Source organism: Mercurialis annua, linkage group LG7, assembly GCF_937616625.2.
Source record: "Mercurialis annua linkage group LG7, ddMerAnnu1.2, whole genome shotgun sequence".
Lineage (NCBI taxonomy): Eukaryota > Viridiplantae > Streptophyta > Magnoliopsida > Malpighiales > Euphorbiaceae > Mercurialis > Mercurialis annua.
In genome coordinates, this window is record NC_065576.1 from 7,092,167 (window position 1) to 7,111,722 (window position 19,556).

General features: G+C 32.4%; 2 protein-coding genes and 1 long non-coding RNA gene across 3 annotated transcripts; 2 read left to right on the forward strand and 1 right to left on the reverse strand.

Moving 5' to 3' along the window:
• Positions 1-40: 40 nt before the first annotated feature.
• LOC126656388 (uncharacterized) lies at positions 41-3,014 on the reverse strand. The gene is made up of 3 exons (XM_050350956.2): positions 2,627-3,014; positions 1,780-2,118; positions 41-632 (listed from the first exon to the last, which is right to left on the reverse strand). Exons 1-3 carry the CDS (start codon positions 2,912-2,914, stop codon positions 147-149), a joined length of 1,113 nt encoding a protein of 370 aa, XP_050206913.1. The 5' UTR covers positions 2,915-3,014; the 3' UTR covers positions 41-146.
• A 2,619-nt stretch (positions 3,015-5,633) lies between these two features.
• Positions 5,634-6,212, forward strand: LOC126656709 (uncharacterized). Its single transcript, XM_050351315.1, has one exon. The coding sequence runs from the start codon at positions 5,634-5,636 to the stop codon at positions 6,210-6,212; it is 579 nt and encodes a 192-aa protein (XP_050207272.1).
• Positions 6,213-18,483: 12,271 nt separating this feature from the next.
• On the forward strand, positions 18,484-19,038 carry LOC130014887 (uncharacterized). The gene is made up of 2 exons (XR_008789586.1): positions 18,484-18,848; positions 18,928-19,038. It is a non-coding gene; the product is annotated as an uncharacterized LOC130014887 (long non-coding RNA).
• Positions 19,039-19,556: the final 518 nt, after the last annotated feature.

Consider the following 19,556-nt stretch of genomic DNA (forward strand, 5'->3'; position numbering starts at 1 on the left):
ATATATGATGTTTATTTCTGTCTTTTTGGCAATTATGCTTATAATCATTTCCAATTTACTACTTTTATTTACAAAAATATTAAAAATCAACATACACTGGAACAAAATCTTTTAATTCCTGAAACCATTAACTATTACAATTAAAACTATTTGTTACCATCTTTAAGGCTAGAAGGAGGTAAAAAATAATCATCCATCAAACCCCAAACATTAAAATCAACATCTTCAATTCTCCATTTCTCTTCCATTTGTCTCTTATGATTAGCAGATTGTTCACCATATCTAAAAACAGTAACTCTAGTTTTACCGCTATGGGCAATATTTACCCCATCAACATATTTATAATCTCCCATTACTGATTCTGTATTTGTTTCCCAAAATACGTCATCCTCATTTTTAGTCCTCATACTTAGTAATCTTGAATCTTCAAATTGAACTAAAAGTCCTGATCTTTGACTAAAATACCCCCAGATTGTGTGGTGAATTATTTCATAATTATTTCCACTTTGTGCTTCACGAATTGCTGGACTTGTTTCTAGCTTTAGGATGAAGCAATCTTCATCGTTTATGATTTTTTCTCCAATGCATGTTGCATCTATAAATAAATTTGCTGTTGATCTTGGGTCCAATCCCTGTTATCATAAATCAATTAATTAAATATTATGATCAATTTTGAGATATTGTGTTCAATTTTTGAGAGTTTTATGTTCGGAGTTCAGACACGCACTATTTATATTCTATGTTGAACGGAAATTGAAATATTAAAAAAATAATGAAATTATAATTTTTAGGCCTAATTACTTAATAAACCCCCACTTTATAATATTTTTTCGTTTATACCCCGACCTAGGAAAAAATTCATTTGTACCCTTTTTTTGATTTTTCGTTTTCAACTGTACCCAAAATTTTATTTTTTGACAATTTATTTAATTTAAGGATGCAAACATTAAAAATAATTAAATAGAAGGATTATATCATCTTTTTTCTGTTTGAAAAAATACAAATAAGTCCTTCAACTTTAAAAATATTTAAATAAATCCAACAAATCAATTATTTTAAATTTTTATTAAAAAACTAAATAAATTAAAAAACGTTTCCGACAAATCACCGTGCTCTTTCAATTTATACACCGCTATGGATTTTTTTAAAAAAAAATTATATTTTTTTATTTTTTTCCGGGTCGATCGAAAGGAGGAACGACCCGCTCTTCCTCCATGGAGGAGGAGCACAGATCTGCTCCTCCTTCATGGAAGGAGAAGCAGATCGCTCCTCCTTCCATGTCAGGGAGGAGCAGATCGCTCCTCCTTGGCAGGGAAGGAGGAGCGATCTGCTCCTCCTTGACAGCAAAAATGAAGTGCAAAAATGAAGTGCAACCCGATGGTTTTATGACTCTATATAACCGAACCAAAATGAAGTGCAAAAATTTATTGAGTTGGTCAGTGATCGATATATATTATATACAGTGAAAACTGACAAGAGCGAACTTTTGGTATGTGGTGGAAAAGTACGAGTTATAATATATATTTGGTTTTCTAGTTTAGTTCGGTTCGAATTTAAAAAAATTTAAACCAAACCGAATCAAATAAAAATAGCAACCACACCGCACCTACTATCTCGGTTCGGTTCAAAAAAGCAATTTCAGACGGTTCTTGCATACCCCTCACTATAATTTAAGATTTTGACATTTGATTTTTTTTTTCAAAAACAAAACATTGTTGAAATTCAGAACTCAACAAATTTCGGTACAACATATATAGATTTAATCGAAAGGCGAGATACCTGCAAGAATCGGCGCAACGGTCGAGGAGGGCCTTTCGAAACGGGAGTTTGTTGATTGGAAGAATGTCTCCAAGAAAGTTTACCATTGCTTCCACAAATAACTTTGCATCCTGAAACAACAAGCTCCAGGATCCACAAATCAGGGTCTTTTTGCCACAGAACAAATCCACCAGCTTCCTCAGTGCTCTTCACATTTATGGTTTGGTCACCTTGATGAAATTCTGATGCACTAATTTTGATCTCACCTGTTACACACATACTGTGCACTGCATTTAATGCTTGTTGTCCTCCTGTTGCTGCTATGTATTGTTGCACTATGTATTTTGCTGTTGAAGCTTGCTGAAACCATATTTAATTAGTTAATTTCAAGGAAGAAAAACAGATTTTGCATAGTTCCAAAATGGGGTACGTTGTTTGGCCTAATCATCTAAAAATACTCGATTTTTTTCGATTTTTTTCGGTTTATATGCCAAATTTTTAAAATTGTCGATTGTGTCATGTTTTTTAATTTTGAGTTTCTATTGTACTCTTCCAAAATGTAGCTTTTGGATGAGAAGAAAAATTGAGGGACTGTTGGCGCAAATTATCCACCAACAATGCCATTTTCCTATTGTGACTTTTTCTCTTGTATAATTATGAAAAAGAATGAATTGCATCATAATCTTTTATTTTCTTAATTTTAATAGGCTCCTCTATGATTCCAATTCTGGATCTTATTAACCATGAAAACGACTTTAATACCAAATTAAGCTACACAATCTATTGTCAATTTGGTTAGATATATACTGAAAATCAAAATAATTTGTTTTAGAAAAAAGAGAAAAATTTAATGAAGTTTATTTCTTACAATGGAACAATCTTTGACAGGCTTGTAAACAGAATGACCAACTTGAACCTGGAGAGGAATAAGAGGAGATCCAACCAAATAAAGAAGAAACCGAAGCTCGTTAAGCCGACCGGCGATCACCGGTTGTGACCATTTATCGGAAGTTTGAGCTCTCATCCATGTCAACATGTTATGCCATCGCAATGTCACATTGCTTCCCATGCTCGTAAACATTTCTTCCGGTATCGGTACCTCAAGAACCGTCTCGAGCCCATCGTCTTTATCGATATTCGGACACAGTTTCCTCATTAGAATTGTAGATATTAATCTAATCTAAAATGGGTAACAACATGGAAGGGAAAAAAATGATTGAAGATTGAAAAACTGTTTATTTGATTTAATTTAATTTAATTTTCTCTCTGTTTCATTACACGTATAGATGCATGGTATAAGGAAATTATTTGAGATTGAGAAAGTTTCCTAAAGGCTGTCCTTGCTTATAGATGTCTTGTGGGCATTAGTTTTTTGGATTTATTTTTTCTATTTTTATTGACTCACTCAATTTTGTTGTAACGTTTTTTAAGATTATATAAATACCAATACATATTTAGTGTTGGTGTGTTACTAACATGAATAATTATAAAATACAACTGTTGTGCCATAGCAATCGTACAATAAACTAATGAGACGTTAGCTATGTGTAAAATAATGATTTTCGTGATGAACTATGTCATATTTATGTCGATGAGTAATTGATCCTGAAAGTCATTTAACTTTTGAATTTTTTCATTTCAGTTACTAAATTATTATTTTTTCTTTTTGATCACTGAATTTTTAATTTTTTTAATTTTGATATTTTCCGGCCAAAAATGTTTAGGTGGAAGCCGGAATTAATTTTTTTCATCTGAAAACTTGTCATATATGCATAATTTATCCTAAAATTAATTTTCAAAGTGAAATTATATATATGTGATAAATTTTTAAAGTAAAACTAGCAAAATCCGGTTTCCACATGTCAATTTCCGGCTGCCACCTAAGTATTTTTGGCCGGAAATACAGAAATGAAAAAAAAATGAAAGTTTATAGATTGAAAAAAAAATTAGTGACTGAAATGAAAAAATAGGATAATTCAGTAATGGTCAGAGTCAATTATCCCATATTGGATATGTACACGTCTTTAAGATTATTGGAGACATTTTTATTAGAGAGATGAGATTGAAATCTTATATAATTAAAAATTTGGACATTCCATATTTGAATCTCGTTTTATATTAATATTAAGATATATTCTTTCCGTTCCAATAGAGTTGTCCAGTTTATCTTTATGACACAGTTAAAAAAATATAATTATTGTTATGCAACTCATAAATTTTTCTCTACTTTTTTATTACTAGTTTCGCATTACGTGCTATGCACGTGGCTCGTAACATAACTTGTCAATGTACATATTAGTAAATTTATTATAATTATATCAATTTTTTATTAATAATTAAAGTTAAATTACTTAAGAATTTTTGTAAAATTAAATATATTATATTCGGTTATTAAAATTTTTTTCGTACTGAATTTATTCTTCTTTTGGTTTTATATAACCATAATTAAATAATTAACTTAATTTTATTAATAATATTTTTAAAAATAATAAAATTTAAATTTAAATAATAATATATTGACCAAATACAGTATTTTAGTTTTGTAGTTCAATCAAACTAAAATATAAGTAATCCTACTAATTTGGAGACAATTTAGTTATTTTTTATATACTAAAAATTAAATTGGAGATAATTTAACTACCTATTCTAATTAAGACTTTAATTATAATAGTGATTAATTAAATAACTAATTAGTTAATGACTAAAACCTTTGTTTAGTAATAAATTGAAAAGGACTATCCAGAAAATTTGCATGTTCTACCCCATCCGTGCTTTTATATAGTACTAGTTTTGCCACGTGATACGCACGTGAGCGATATTACATGACCCGTTATATATATTAAATTATTATATATAATAGATATTTTTATCTAATTACTAGTTTCGCATAACGTAACTCGTCAATGTACATATTAGTAAATTTATTATAACTATATCAATTTTTTATTTATAATTAATATTAAATTAGTTAAGAATTTTTGTAAAAGTAAATATGATATATTCAATTATTAATTTTTTTCATACTGAATTTATTTTTCTTTTAGTTTTATAATAATATAATTAAATAATTAACTTAATTTTATTAATAATATCTTTAAAAATAATAAGATAGAAATTTAAATAATAATATATTGACCAAATACAGTATTTTAATTTTGTAGTTAAATCAAATTAAAATATAGGTATTCCTACTAATTTGGAGACAATTTAATTATTTTTAACATATTAAAAACTAAATTGGAGATAATTTAGCTACCTATTCTAATTAGGACTTTAATTACAATAGTGATTAATTAAATAATTAATTAGTTAATGACTATAAAACTTTTACTTAGTAATAAACTGAAAAAGATTATTCAGTAAAATTGTCTGTCCCCTCCTCCATCCGTACTTTTATAGATAGTATAGATATAGTATAGATATCCTTATTTAATGTAGGGTCCATTTTCAATTTACTTTATTAGTGGAATTTAAATAGGGATAGAATAGAAATATTGGTTTTTAAAATTGGTATATTTTGAAAGTGGACAAGAATTTTGGAACAAATTATTTTATTAAAGTGGGCAACTCTATTAAGACGAAGAGAGTACTACTTTTAACTTGTTGCAAAATCTCATCTCGCTATATAACAGAATATACTCCATCCATTTTAGTAATGTTGTTCACTTATGCTATTGTTTTAACCAAAATTGTAGCTCATATTGTTATCCATTAAAATATATAAAAAATGAGAATTAGTAGCTATATCAAGTAAAAAAATAAATTCATAATCCCCACACCTGGATTAGTAGCTATCTCTAGATCATGTATTCAAAGACTGTTCTTGGGCAAGGAGTATTTGGTTTGCAAGTCAACTTGGCCTGGATTCAACGTGTATGCCGAATGGTGATTTTGCTTCTTGGGCGAGTATGTTATTTAAGCAGTTGGACCAAGATCATATTGAATTATTTTGGACAACTTGTTGGATGATGTGGTTTGCTAGGAATCAACTTTGTTTTTCCGGAAATGATATTCCGTGGGATATTATCATTGCCCAGGCTTCCAGAATTCGACTGGACTTTCAGGAAGTGAACCAAGAGAAGAAGGAAACTCGGGGTGATGTCGCTGCTTACTGGATTAATCCCGATAATGGTTGGATTAAAATAAATTCTGACGCAGGATTTTCGAGGGTGAATTCTTGGCGCTTGGGTTTTGTTGGCAGGGATAACGATGGCGAGGTCTTGATTGCAGGTAATAAAACTATGAATAAAGGGCTGTCGATTATTGAAGCAGAAGATGAAGCCTTGCTTTGGGCTTTGAAAACAACAAAGGAGTGCGGGTTGGACTCGGTTATTGCTGAATGTGATAATTTGCAGCTTATTAATGGTTTGGCAAACGCTGAGCTATATATAACTGAGGTTGGGGATATGCTGAATAGCATTTTATCTGAGTTATATATAGCCGCTAAACAGTGAGCCAATAGATAAAATGGTAATCAGTTGGCTCACTGTTTAGCGGTTTTGGCAGACCCTATGGGGGAGAATGTTTGGTTGGAAGAGATTCCCAGGGAAATGATGAATGTGTGGAGAAAAGATAAGGACCTTTTAGGTGTTGGTTAGTTTGCTGCTGTTTGTGTTTTAGTTTGTTTAGTTTCTTCATCAAAAAAATAAAAAAAGTAAAAAAATAAAAAAAATAGAAAAATATTATAAAATTTTGTAATATTTAAGTTTAATTTTAGATTGTGTAATAATAAAAAAATGTACAATTTTACTACGGGAGGGAGCATATTAAATTTTATGAAACTGCAACTACTCTAAAAACAAAAAATCTCACTTGTAGATCTTTTCGGTTTTCACTGTCTAGATAATGTGCACTATCACTAAAAAAAACATATACTAAACTCTTAAAATTATTAAAGTAATTATTAGAGCTTGCTAATTAAAATATATTTTATTATTATAGCAGTATTATATTTCATTTAAATGAAAGTTTCACGACCTGAATTGTCCTATATGTGACAGCAGAATTTATCATATGTTATATATTTTTTTGTCATGTTTCGTCCATTTCATCCACATTATCCAATCTAGTCACATTTGTTCATTTCGCTATAAATTTTTTTAAAAATCTCTAAAAAGTTAAAAGTATGGTTGTTTTAATAATTTTCTCTAAAAAATATTTTCCACAAAAATTGTAAAAAATAAAATATTTTAACTTATTATTTATAATGAATATAATAAATGTTAATAATCTCTTTTGAAAATATTTTTCTCTAATATTATTATAAAACAACTTGAAGCAGAGGTAGAAGATAACTATATAATGCAGGTCATTCCCAAGATCTCGTCTCTAGTGCTACAAAAACTGTCATAAACGAAAGAAAAATGATACACAGTAGAAGCCAAAATGAAATCAATTGTAACATACATGCTGGGAGTGAGTAAAAATAGTTGATTAACTAGATAAATATTTAAAATACTCTCAATTACTTTTGACACGCTCTAAATTGTAATTTCTCTCTCATGAGAACAGCTCTCTTTCTCTCTAAAATTTGTTTAGCCTGAAAATCGATCATCCAAACGAATGGATATATTAGATTTATACCAGACACTATCATTGAGTGACGACGATGAAGATATTGTGATTTGCGAGCTAGGAGATAAAGCTCGAGAAGCAGGGCAGCAGAAGGTAGCAAACTCCCTAGTGGGAAAAGTTTTGTCCACAAAGAAAGTGAACAGGGAAGGCTTGATCCAAGCTGTGAATGTAATGTGGAGAACAAAAGAACCATTGGTGGTCGAGATGGTTGACGTTAACATCTTTCGTGGTTCAATTCGGATCACAGGAGGACAAACGTCGAGTTTTTAATGGAGGACCATGGAAATTCCAGGACCACATCATAGTTCTAGAAAATCCGAATGGGTTGGGAGATCATAAAGATTTGCTGTTTGATAAGATAGTGTTCTGGGTTCAAATCCATAATTTACCTCTGTTTTGTATAAACAAGGAAGCGGGCCTGTCACTGGGGGCACAAATTGGAGAGGTTGAGGTAGTAGATCCGGGAGCCTCTGGGGATTGCATAGGAAGATTCATGAGAGTCCGAGTGAAGGTCAATATAAAAAAACCTCTCAAGCGAGGGTTAAAGGTTAAAACGGACTCAACTGGAACAACGATACTGGCAGCTCTCCGACATGAGAGACTTCCAGAGCTGTGTTTCAGATGTGGAGTGTTAGGACACCCAATATCAGAGTGTCCAAGCCATAAAGAATGGGATGAGAGTCCACTTAAGTATAACGAGCTGATCAGAGCAGGTCCATTGCAATGGATAAAAAATAAGCGACCAAGGAACTTTCAAGGCGAACAAAAGGAGGAGAGGGCAAGACAACCCTCACCACCATTGATAAACCTGGAAAGGGAAGAAGGGGACATGGAGAAGTGCAGACTTTCTGGAAAAAGTATGGGCGATGTTGAAAAGTTACCAGAACCAATCAGAAACTCTCTGCTGATTGGAGAGAGAACAGAAGGGGATTCCAAATTCCCAAGCTCAAAAGGCGAGAAACAAGGAACGAAGCTGGATTTAACAGATTTAGTAGATGTCTGTGTCAGTAAAGCTAAGGAGAGTGGTGGCAAAGAACTGATGGCGCGGGTTAATTTAAAATACAAAAGGAATGGTGGGCCTAAAGTTGGGCTTAGAAAAATGATTAATGAAGGGGGAGTTAAGAAGCCCAACACAAGGGCAAAAACTAACCTAAAGAAAAGACTAGGGCATCTGCCCTTGAGAGACATAACAAACCAGAGAGAGGGACAGATAATCAAAGATGGGAAAATCAATACAATTGACCCCATAGGATTGGGGGATGGGTGGAAGAATTTGAAGGAAGCAAAGGGAGGAGAAAATGATTCAACAGTGTTTTCCTCGGTGCAGGATTATGCCTTGGATGGGAAAAGGGAGCTTACTCTTGCGGTGGTGCCTGTTGAACAGGGCCACCCATCATTATGAAAATCATATGTTGGAATGTCTAGGGATTAGGCCCCCTCCGGACATTCAGAAATCTCTGTGACCATGTTCACAAACATAAGCCTAATTTGGTGTTTTTAATGGAGACTCGTATGAAATGTGAGAAGTTAGAAGACATTAGAAGGAAACTCCAGATGGAGGGTGTTTTTGGGGTGGATTGTGAGGGTAAGAGTGGCGGATTGGCGTTGTTCTGGGATGATTCAGGTTCTTGCTCTATTCTGAACTCCTCTAAGTTCTTTATCGACTGTATGGCGAACGACAACAGACACCTTACTTGGAGGTTCACCGGGTTCTATGGAAACCCTGTTCAATGTCAAAGAACCCATTCGTGGACTCTCTTGCGCCGTCTTAGCAGGTGCCAGAACCTGCCCTGGCTGTGTGGAGGGGACTTCAACGAGATAACTTGCAAGTCGGAAAAGCAGGGGGGGCTGGATAAGCCTGATCATCTGATGAAGAACTTTAAAGAGGCTTTGGCGGACTGTGATCTGTTCGATGCAGGATGTATAGGAAATGGGTTCACCTGGTGGGGCAACAGAGCAACTGGGATTATAAAAGAGAGGCTGGACCGTTTTGTGATGAACCTAGACTGGAACATGATGTATCCAGATAACTCAGTGCACCATTTGGATTTTTGGGGTTCCGACCACAAACCAATTCTAATGTGTGGACTTAAAGTGGAAGGAGAGGAAGTGAGGTCTATTCGAAGAAAGTCTAGGTTCCATTTCGAGGAAACCTGGTCTACGAGAGAGGGTTTCACTGAGATTGTGGAGGATAATTGGAAAGCTGGGCAATCGTTAAACACTTTGAATGATGTGGTTGAGAGACTAAAGATGTGTGGTAGAGCCTTTAATAGATGGGGAAAACACTCAGTGGGGGACATAAAGAAGAAAATAGCCCAGAAGAAGTCTGAGTTACTTCAGCTCCTTGATAGTCCAAATGTCCCTGCTACTCAGATTAGGGAAGTGGAGAAAAGGTTGGACGACTTGCTCCAGCAGGAAGAGATACGTTGGAAACAAAGATCAAGGGCAGAGTGGTTGGCCCATGGCGATGGGAACACCAGGTACTTCCACCGAAAGGCAAATCAGCGGCGTGCCAGAAATAAAATAGTAGGGTTGCAGGATGAGCTAGGCACATGGAAGGAGAATCCAGATGAGGTTGATGGGGTCATTCAGGGGTATTTTAAAAACCTGTTTGACTCAGCTCAACCCACAAGGAGTGATATATCTGCGGTTATCCAGCCAGTAGACTCAAGTGTGACTGAGGAGATGAATATGAAACTGTGCGAGCCCTATAGAGGAGAGGAATTCGTTAAAGCGTTGAAGGAAATGGCCCCAACCAAAGCCCCTGGGAAGGATGGCTTCCATGCACTGTTCTACCAAAGATACTGGAGCGTGGTGGGTAATGACATTACAAAGGTATGCATCAAAGTACTTAATGATAACCTTGAGTTAAACTCTGTAAATGACACCATTATTGCCTTAATTCCCAAAGTGAAGAAGACTACCAAAATGACTGATTTCAGACCTATTAGCCTATGTAATGTGGTATATAAACTTATTTCAAAGGTGCTTGCTAATAGGCTTAAAAGAGTACTAGATATTGTGATTGATAAAGCTCAGTGTGCCTTTGTGCCTGGTAGGCAAATTATGGACAGTGCGCTTATTGGGTTTGAATGTATTCACATGATTAAAAAATCTAAACGTAAGGTTAATGGCCCCCTAGCTATAAAATTAGATATGTCCAAAGCCTACGATAGGGTTGAATGGAGCTTTGTCGAAGCTATGATGTTAAAAATGGGTTTCTGTTATGACTGGGTCAGCAGAATAGTGAGCTGTATGTCCTCTGTTAATTTCTCTTTCTCACTTAATGGGACAGTTAAAGGGAAAATTGTGCCTAAGAGGGGCCTTAGACAAGGGGACCCCCTGTCCCCGTATTTGTTTCTTATATGTGCCCAGGGCCTCTCTAGTTTAATTAATCAGGCAGTGAATAATAAGTTAATCCAGGGAATCAAGTTCGGAGATAGATGTCAGATTTCCCATATTTTTTTCGCTGATGATAGCCTGTTATTTGCTAGAGCAAATAGGAATGAATGCTTGGTGATTAAAGACCTTTTGCAGATTTATGGTAAGGCATCCGGACAAGTTATAAACTTGGATAAGTCTGTTCTTTGTTTCAACAATAGTACAGCTGAGATTCTCCAAGCTGATCTCCAACAAGTGCTCCAAATTCCACTGGTGAAGTGCCATGAGAGGTATCTGGGATTACCCTCAATGATTGGCAGAAGAAAGAAAGAAAGCCTACAAGCAATCAAAGAGAAAATCTGGCAGAAATTACAAGCATGGAAGGGGCTGCTTTTTTCTGCCGGTGGAAAGGAAATTCTATTAAAAGCTGTAATACAAGCTATACCGGTATACTATATGAATTGCTTCAGAATTCCTAAAGGTTTGATCACTGAAATAGAAAAATTGTGTAATAAGTTTTGGTGGGGGTGCAACGACGGCAAAAGGAAAATTCATTGGGCTGCGTGGCATGCTCTCTGTCAGGACAAATGCAATAGAGGGATGGGTTTCCGAGATTTAGAGTGTTTCAACCAAAGTTTACTGGCTATGCAAGGGTGGAAGGTGCTGACCAAACCAGACAGCATATTAGCCCAGATCTTCAAACACAGGTACTTCAAGCAAGGGACTTTTCTGAATGTGAGCTGTCCTCGAGGGGCCTCTTATACATGGAAAAGCATTATATGGGGTAGAGAGCTTATGGAGTCGGGTATTCGCTGGAGGGTGGGGAATGGCAACACTATTAATGTGTACACTGACAGATGGTTGGCAAGAGAGAGAAGCTTCAAAGTCATTAGTCCTCCAAGGGTGACGGGGGAAGTTAAGGTGAGCTCTCTGATTAATCCAAGAGGAGTGTGGAATCATGGATTAATTAGGGATCTTTTCCTGCCAATGGATGTTGAGCCAATTCTTCAAATTCCCCTAGCCACAACAAATCAGAAGGACATCATTCGGTGGCATTACGATAAAAAAAGGTCTTTCACTGTTAGAAGTGGGTACAGGCTAGCGATCGAGCTGAAGAACAAATCCACATGCTCCAATTTAGATTTAACCCAGAGATGGTGGAAGTATCTATGGAAGTTGAACCTCCCGGGGAAGATAAAAATCTTCCTATGGAAATGCTTCCATGAATGGCTACCTGTAAACACAAGCCTTATTAAAAGGGGTATGCAAGTGGACCATGTTTGTGCAGGATGAAACGCTGAAACGGAGGACACTATGCATGCAATATGGTTCTGCAGGAATGCAAAATCAACGTGGAGATGCGTGGCTTTCAGACCCAAGATCCAACCTGGAAAAGAGTGGAAGGTCAAGGACTTCATCACAAATGCTTTCAAGGAGCTTACAAGGGAGGAGTTCCATTTCTTTGCAGTCTTGATATGGCTAATATGGAACAACAGGAACTCTCGTCTATTCAACAAAAGTTGCAAAGCTGCTGAGTCCCTCATTGAATGGGCAGAGAGCTACATAGAAGAATACCAGAATGCAGCTAGTCGTTGTAACGGTAATATCAGAAGCGCTGATGGGCATAGGGCAATTGAAGCAGCCACGGACCTCAGATGGGTTCCACCCAGGGAAAATTCCTACTGTGTTCAGGTAGACGCAGGTTTTAACAAAAGTGACAACAAGTTTGGAACCGGTTTTATCATCAGAGACTGCAGGGGTAATGTCAAAGTGGCTGGCAACAGGAGGTATTGCTGGAATGCAGAAGTAGCCACAGGAGAGGCGATGGCGATAAGAGACGGAATTGCAGCAGCTATGGAAGAACATCTAACTCCCCTTTGTGTTTACTCTGACGCAAAGAGTGTAGTGGAGGCCTTCATTCACAAAGAACAGCTGTGCAACGAGGTAGGTTTGATCGCTTCAGATTGTCTTAGAATGGTGGATGAGGTTCGCTGTATCAGGTTTTGTGTATATCAGTAGACAATTTAATGCAGCAGCTCACTACTTGGCTAAGAAGGCTCTGAGAGATAATGTTTCTGGCCAAGTTTGGAAAGGACATGTTCCTCCAGATATTCAATCCATTGTAATGGCTGATCATCAGCTCTTTTCCTAATTAATACCACTTTTTTCTCAAAAAAAAAAATACTCTCAATTGAATTAGTGTTAACCAACTAAATTAAATCTCGCAAATAAAAAAGTTTAGCCGTCTAATTTCTGTTTTTTCCGGATGCCGTCAATAGTTTATTCTAATATTGACGGTAACCAATTTATTTTCTATTCATTGCTTTAATTTTAAAGAATAATACTATAATAGTCATATTTTTTTCATCTTTTTTATTTTAGTTGGTTAAAATTTATCAACTAAGCAAAAAACAATTTCAATCTGTATGCAAACTAGAATCGGAAGTAGATTAAGACCTTTAAAGACTAAAGATAAAATCGTTTAAAAGTTATATCAAATTTATTTTTTGTGATATTTTATTATGCCGACGTCTTTTTTATGAAATTTGTTTGTCCTCTAATTATAAAATATTTGTTTGTCCCTTTGTTATTAAGAGTTTGTAACATTTTTATTAGAGAGTTAAGAATTCGATTCTTTATATATGTAATTTGAATTTTTATTTTATAACGTGATCTGCAAATAAGACTATGCATCTTATTTTATGTCAAGTCAGGCTATTATGTAAAGTTACACTTTTTCTAAATTCTTACGCTTGTGACTGTTTGAAATTAATGGAAGATTACAATATCAAAGAACAAACTGAATTGAATTGATCATGATTTTGATAATAACAATAATTAATAATTTTTTTATAATTTTAATAATAAGATCAATTTTATAAGTATTATATACATGAGCCATTTTGAATTACCATTTAATAAAAATACATTAAAAAGATGAATGTATTAATTATTTAATTAGGATATTCTAGATATGATTATTTGCATATTAACCCCAATGTTTTCCGTTTGTAACGATTTAATCCCATTATTAAAACGTCGCATTACACATCTCAATTTTTTGCGTTTTGCATCTATAGTCGTGTTTCGCCAAAAATAAAGCTTAAAATGTGTAAAAAAATTGCGGTTGTTTTGTATAAGATGGCGTCACAAAACGAAAATATGTTACACAATGTCAAAAATTGAAAATTTGGGATGTGCGATGCCACGTTTATCAGAATTGGATTAAACTGTTATACACGAAAAACATTAGAATTTAATATACGAATAACCCTTATAGATAATTAGTATACTTTTAACTAAATAAACTAACATTTTATACTTAATGATGGATACCGAAATCTATCTTAACTATAATGGAGCCGAGTCGCAGGAGATCCAGTCTCAAACGGTATCGGACTCCTGCCAAGAGGACCAAAACACATAAAACAGACGGCTGAATCCATAGGATATGCCGCGATATCATCCAACAAGATAAAGACCGAATCCCTGAGAACTCAGATAAAAGCGCGTCGACCCTGAAATTCAGATAGATTACCATATCTACTACATAATCTCGAAGTATCTGTCATATTTGGATACAAACTCCAACTTAAGAAAATAAATTCTAACTTATGAAGACGAGACTATTTAGGAAGACGTTCCTAAATGAGACTAATGTAGATTACTCCTAATCAGTGTCAAACCCTACAAAGTAGGATTCACTTTCCTACTATGATTCTACTAGGTATGCAATCATCTACTATAAAAACAGCATGAGGTATGCATAAACACACAACTACATTAATTTACTAAAAATGTTGCTCAAATCTCCAAACTGACTTTAGCATCGGAGAGTTAATCGACAACCACCGTCCGGTTAGCTTCTACACTATTTTACAGGTCTCATTCACCGGATCAGAAGGCAGACTCCACCACTTAATTTGAAAAATACTCCACCTTTTTGATTTTTTTATTTATGGTACAAACTTTCAAAATCGTCACTTTTAATCCATTTTTTGAATTGTCAATTTTAATTGTAGTCATTTGTTTAAATTGGAGCGCAGAAAGGTTCAAATATGCAGTTTGTAGTTAAAATTCTTGATCATAAAACAGCAAATTATAACAGTATGAAGCAATTTAAAGGGCACATTTCAATTTCTTTTTTCTTTTTAAATTCGAACAAATGGCAATAAATTTAAATTGAAAATTAAGAAATAGATTAAAATTGACGATTTTAAAAGTTTAGACCATAAATAAAAAATTAAAATAGTGAAATATTTTCGAATAATTATTAAGCCAATTTTTTAAATGCATATAAATCTATAGTTTATAGAGGGAGTATATTTTATGTTCCCTATATATATGTGATTGCATTGGTAATTTTTTTTTTTTAGGATATTGCTAGTTAAATTTGTTTGTTTGTATATTAGTTTTTTTTTGAGATGTTAGTTAAATTTGTTGACTTAGCAATTTATGAACAATCAAATCAGTATTTAGAAATTTCAAGGTGCGGCTCAATTTGTAAGACGCTTTTCTGACTTAAGTAAGGTCGCGGGTTCGAACCTTACTTATATATGAAGCCGTTTAAACCTTAGGGTCAGAACTTTGTCTTCCGTAAATAATTTATTTAATTCGAGTTAGGATCAATCTGAATGTAGAAGTTTAAAAGCGTCGTTTTATAGTCGGAATTTATTCAGAATACTTCATGGTCATTGAAGACAAAATTAGTATTTAGAAGCCGTATCATGAATGTACTAATTACGACTGTTTACCAACCAAATGGGAGTTGAAACTAAAAAATGGAGTTAGTTATCTAAACATTAACGTGTTTACTGTTGTTCAACAAAAAACGAGAACTTCTACATGAAAAAGTGAGTCAATTTTGTAGTTAAATTCCTAACATACCTTTGAAAAAACAAATGTTTTTGTTCAAATGGTCAAGAAAACCCCTAGAAAAAGTTGCATACTTTTCGAATTAGAAGTCTATTATAATGTCAATAACCAACATGAAACGTGAGCCATTAGGCTGAGAAATATTTATATGAATCTAACTAGTTCGCCATATAAATTACAAATCATTCATTTATCTATATCTGCCAATCCACTAGGTTATAGTTTTATAATTTTAAAAATAATTACTATAGCCTTCCTATATTTAAGTTCTAATTGTCATTTATTTTTTTTAATTTTAAAACATTATTATTTTTCATTTAACTATCCCTTATAGACAAAAGTTTTAATTATAAAAACTCAAATATTAAGGATTAGTATCTTTTAAAAAATTCATGGAATCATAACTGAATTATGGATATAATAGTAATTAATCGATAAGTCGATGTCGCAATTATTGCTCGTTTGCTACACATATAATTAATGGTTTTTATATTTCGTTTGCTAATCCATTATTTTTTGATTATATTTGTTAAATATATCCACAATTCGTTTAGAGTTTATATCCCGCAATATTATATGTCCACATGTACAAAATTTATTATATTTAATATAAATTTTAGGGTTAATTGCAAATTTATACACGAACTTTACCATAATTTGCAATTACAACATAAATTTTGAAACTTGACAATATTTATAACCAATTTTACACTTTTGGTAAATCGATACACCAAACACGAAAAACACTAACGTGGACAATGTAATATACCGCCATGTGTCATTGCGTGATTGGTTGGTGTATCAATTTGCCAAAAAATGAAAGTTGGTTACTGACATTGCCAAGTTTTAAAGTTTATCTTATAATTACAAATTAGGATAAAGTTCGTATATGTATTTGCAATTAATCCTAAATTTTATTGTGCCGCGTTAGCTTCAAATTAGGCATAAATATATTTAACAATAAACATAAAATATGATGGACTAAACAGTTAAAGATCTAAGTGTTATACTTATAAATAAAATGTAGTTATGGGTATTAATTTATTTTTCTTTAATTTAATTAACCTATTGAAATGTGAACATTCTAGAAATGATAAAAAAAACGAACATTCAAGAAAATAAAAACAGTACTAAAAAAACCCAACTTTTTTTTTTAACACAATGTAATATTATTATGATAGAAAAGAAACCCCACTTCTTTTTGTTCTTTGTGTGGTCCTTTTCTTGAGATTGCCTTTTTAAATAATACTGTTTCATAAAGGAAACTTATGTAGCAGACCAAATGTATAAAGTTCTGAGAATATATAATTTTATGGCCGGCCAGGCCAATAGGTTTCAACAATGGCTTCCATGTTACAATTTTTATTTTTTTCTTTGAGTGGGTTTGAAGGCAATCTGTAAATGGAAATATAGTTTGCAAACAAAAAATACATGTATTGTAAATTAATTCAGATTATGTATTTATTTACATTTTTTTAATTAATACATTAAATAACTGAATATAAATACAGTATAATTTTTGCAAATAATTTTTAGTTATCTAGTTATGTAGTTTGCATTTAATATTTTGTCAATAAATTAATACCTGTGAAAATAACAATTAAGTGAGTCAATTAAACAAAATTAAAAATTAAAGAATCAACTTTTGTGATTTAAAAAGACGGCAATTTTTTTTATCTTTAAAGATATTCTATTTCTTTATAAAGCATACTAAACTGACTCAGATTAATTTGATTTGAATAATTTATTAAATAACTAGATTTAATATTTGTATAAATAATATTATTTATAATAAAAATATCTAGATTTAATTATTTAGTGGTGTTTTTTATATCTAGGAGTTAAGTATTATAAAAATAATAGTTGAGGGAGTCAATTAAATAAAAATGAAAGTTGAAGGATCTACTTATAAATATCATTATAGTTCAATTTCATAATTTAGCAGTGTCATGTACTATTTATATTGCATGCTCCTAACTTCCTTTAATCACAGATTAAGGAATATGATAAAATTGAAAGTTTAAGAACACACAATTAAATAAAAGTGAAATTGGAGGACTCAATTACAAAAACAGTGAAAGTTTAGGGACTCGGTTACAAGTTTTGCATTAGAGAAATGCCTGCTTGACATTCTTCTATAATAAAGTTTGCATCTGTATAAAACAATAATTGACCATTTTCATATAAGAATATGCAAATCAATTTTCTTAATAATTGTATTTAATTATTAAACCTAGTTTAACTTTGTCAAGGTTTTGTTTCAGCTGCCTCCATATTCGTAAGAATGTTAGGCACCCATCATTATTTACCGTTATCAAACAACCCACAAATTTGTAGTTAGACTTTGAATTTTACAATTTCTATTTGTAGCTAGACTAAAAAATTAAGAATAAAACATTAGTATCAGAATTGTCAAAATTATGCACAAAAAAACATTGGAAAAACTTGTAATTTCCAACACTCATAAAACACATTTTTTTTCTTAGGATGACCCAGGCAGCACAATAGGAAATTTCTGTCTACATTGGTGTATTTCATTCGCTCACAATAGGAAAAGTATATTTCCAATTTCTAACTTTAATTAAATAAATTCCTATATAATATTCTAAAAAGATATAATTTGATTTTAAATACTTATACATTAAATATATTATATCTTTCTAAATTTTTTTAATAAAAAATATAAAATGATAAGAGTAGAAGATTAATTAAGATATTAGTTCAAAAATAAAAATTATAAGTAAAAATATTTTATAGTCTTAAATATGAACCATATCTCAGACTGCAGAAAATCAGAGTTCTCTCGCAGCCTCAAAATACAATAAAATATCTAGCCATTAAGCTAGGCCTTCATATGCGGTAACACTTAATTTGCTATAATTAACATTTCTCTATTTGACTCTAATGACCCAATTAAAATTAAAATATTTAAATTTCCTATAAAAGAAAGCTACTAAATTTATTTTTTCCTAATGAGTGAGATTTTAATTTCCTCTTTTAAAAAAACCAGCAACGTCCATTACAAAAAAACTCATATTTAAGAACCCAAATTAAAAGCAACCATTAATATAACATACACACAAGAATCATTTTACCATTCCTAAATTCTCTTCATTCATTCTGTTTTCCCATGAGAAATTAACAAACCAAACTCAGAAAAAAACCAAAAAATTATTTAAAATTCATATCAGATTTTTACTTTTTTATTTGTTTTGCTTCTAAAATCAGCTTTCTTCAAGCTGACATTGGTTTAAAGAAAGGTATGTCTGTTTTCTTGTTCTTGTTTCAAAGAAATTAGCATTGTTTATTCTGAATAATTTTAAAATTTTCTTGAAACAGCGAAAAAATGCGCTTTCTCGGCGGCTTTCGGGCGGCAAATATTTATTTTTTCTTCTTCTTCATCGTCGTCTTGTTCTTCGCCATTGCTGAGCCTGCGAAGACCCGAGTTAGGTTCTTCCTCATCTTTTTCTCTTGTTTGATCAATGTTTTTTTTGTGTTGTTTATCTTTTGTGCATATGAAGAGTTAGCTAGATAGAGAAAAAGGAAATAAAAAGAGAAATATGATAAAATGAATATATTTTGATTCACATGTCATGTACTGTTTTTTGCAGTAAAAATTAAAGCAGAAATTCCTAGAAGAAGTTTGTTGTTTTTTACTGTGTCTTTTGGTTATACTTGTTTGTTTTTGTCTTGCTATTTTTCCCATTTTGTGACGACCTTCAATGTATAACACTATTATATTTTTGTCCTTTTACATTTTAAATTAAAATAAAATATTTCCGATAAGATAGGATTTTTTTAATATTGAGACTAAATTGTGGTAAATTTTGTGTGTTGGGTTAGATATTTAGATTAATCAAAAATTATGAATTTTAGTTTATTTTGTAATTATAAAACAAAAAATTTAGCAAAATTTGTCGCTAATTTTTATTTTTTAGCCAATTGGAACACTGATCCAATTTTCGCTC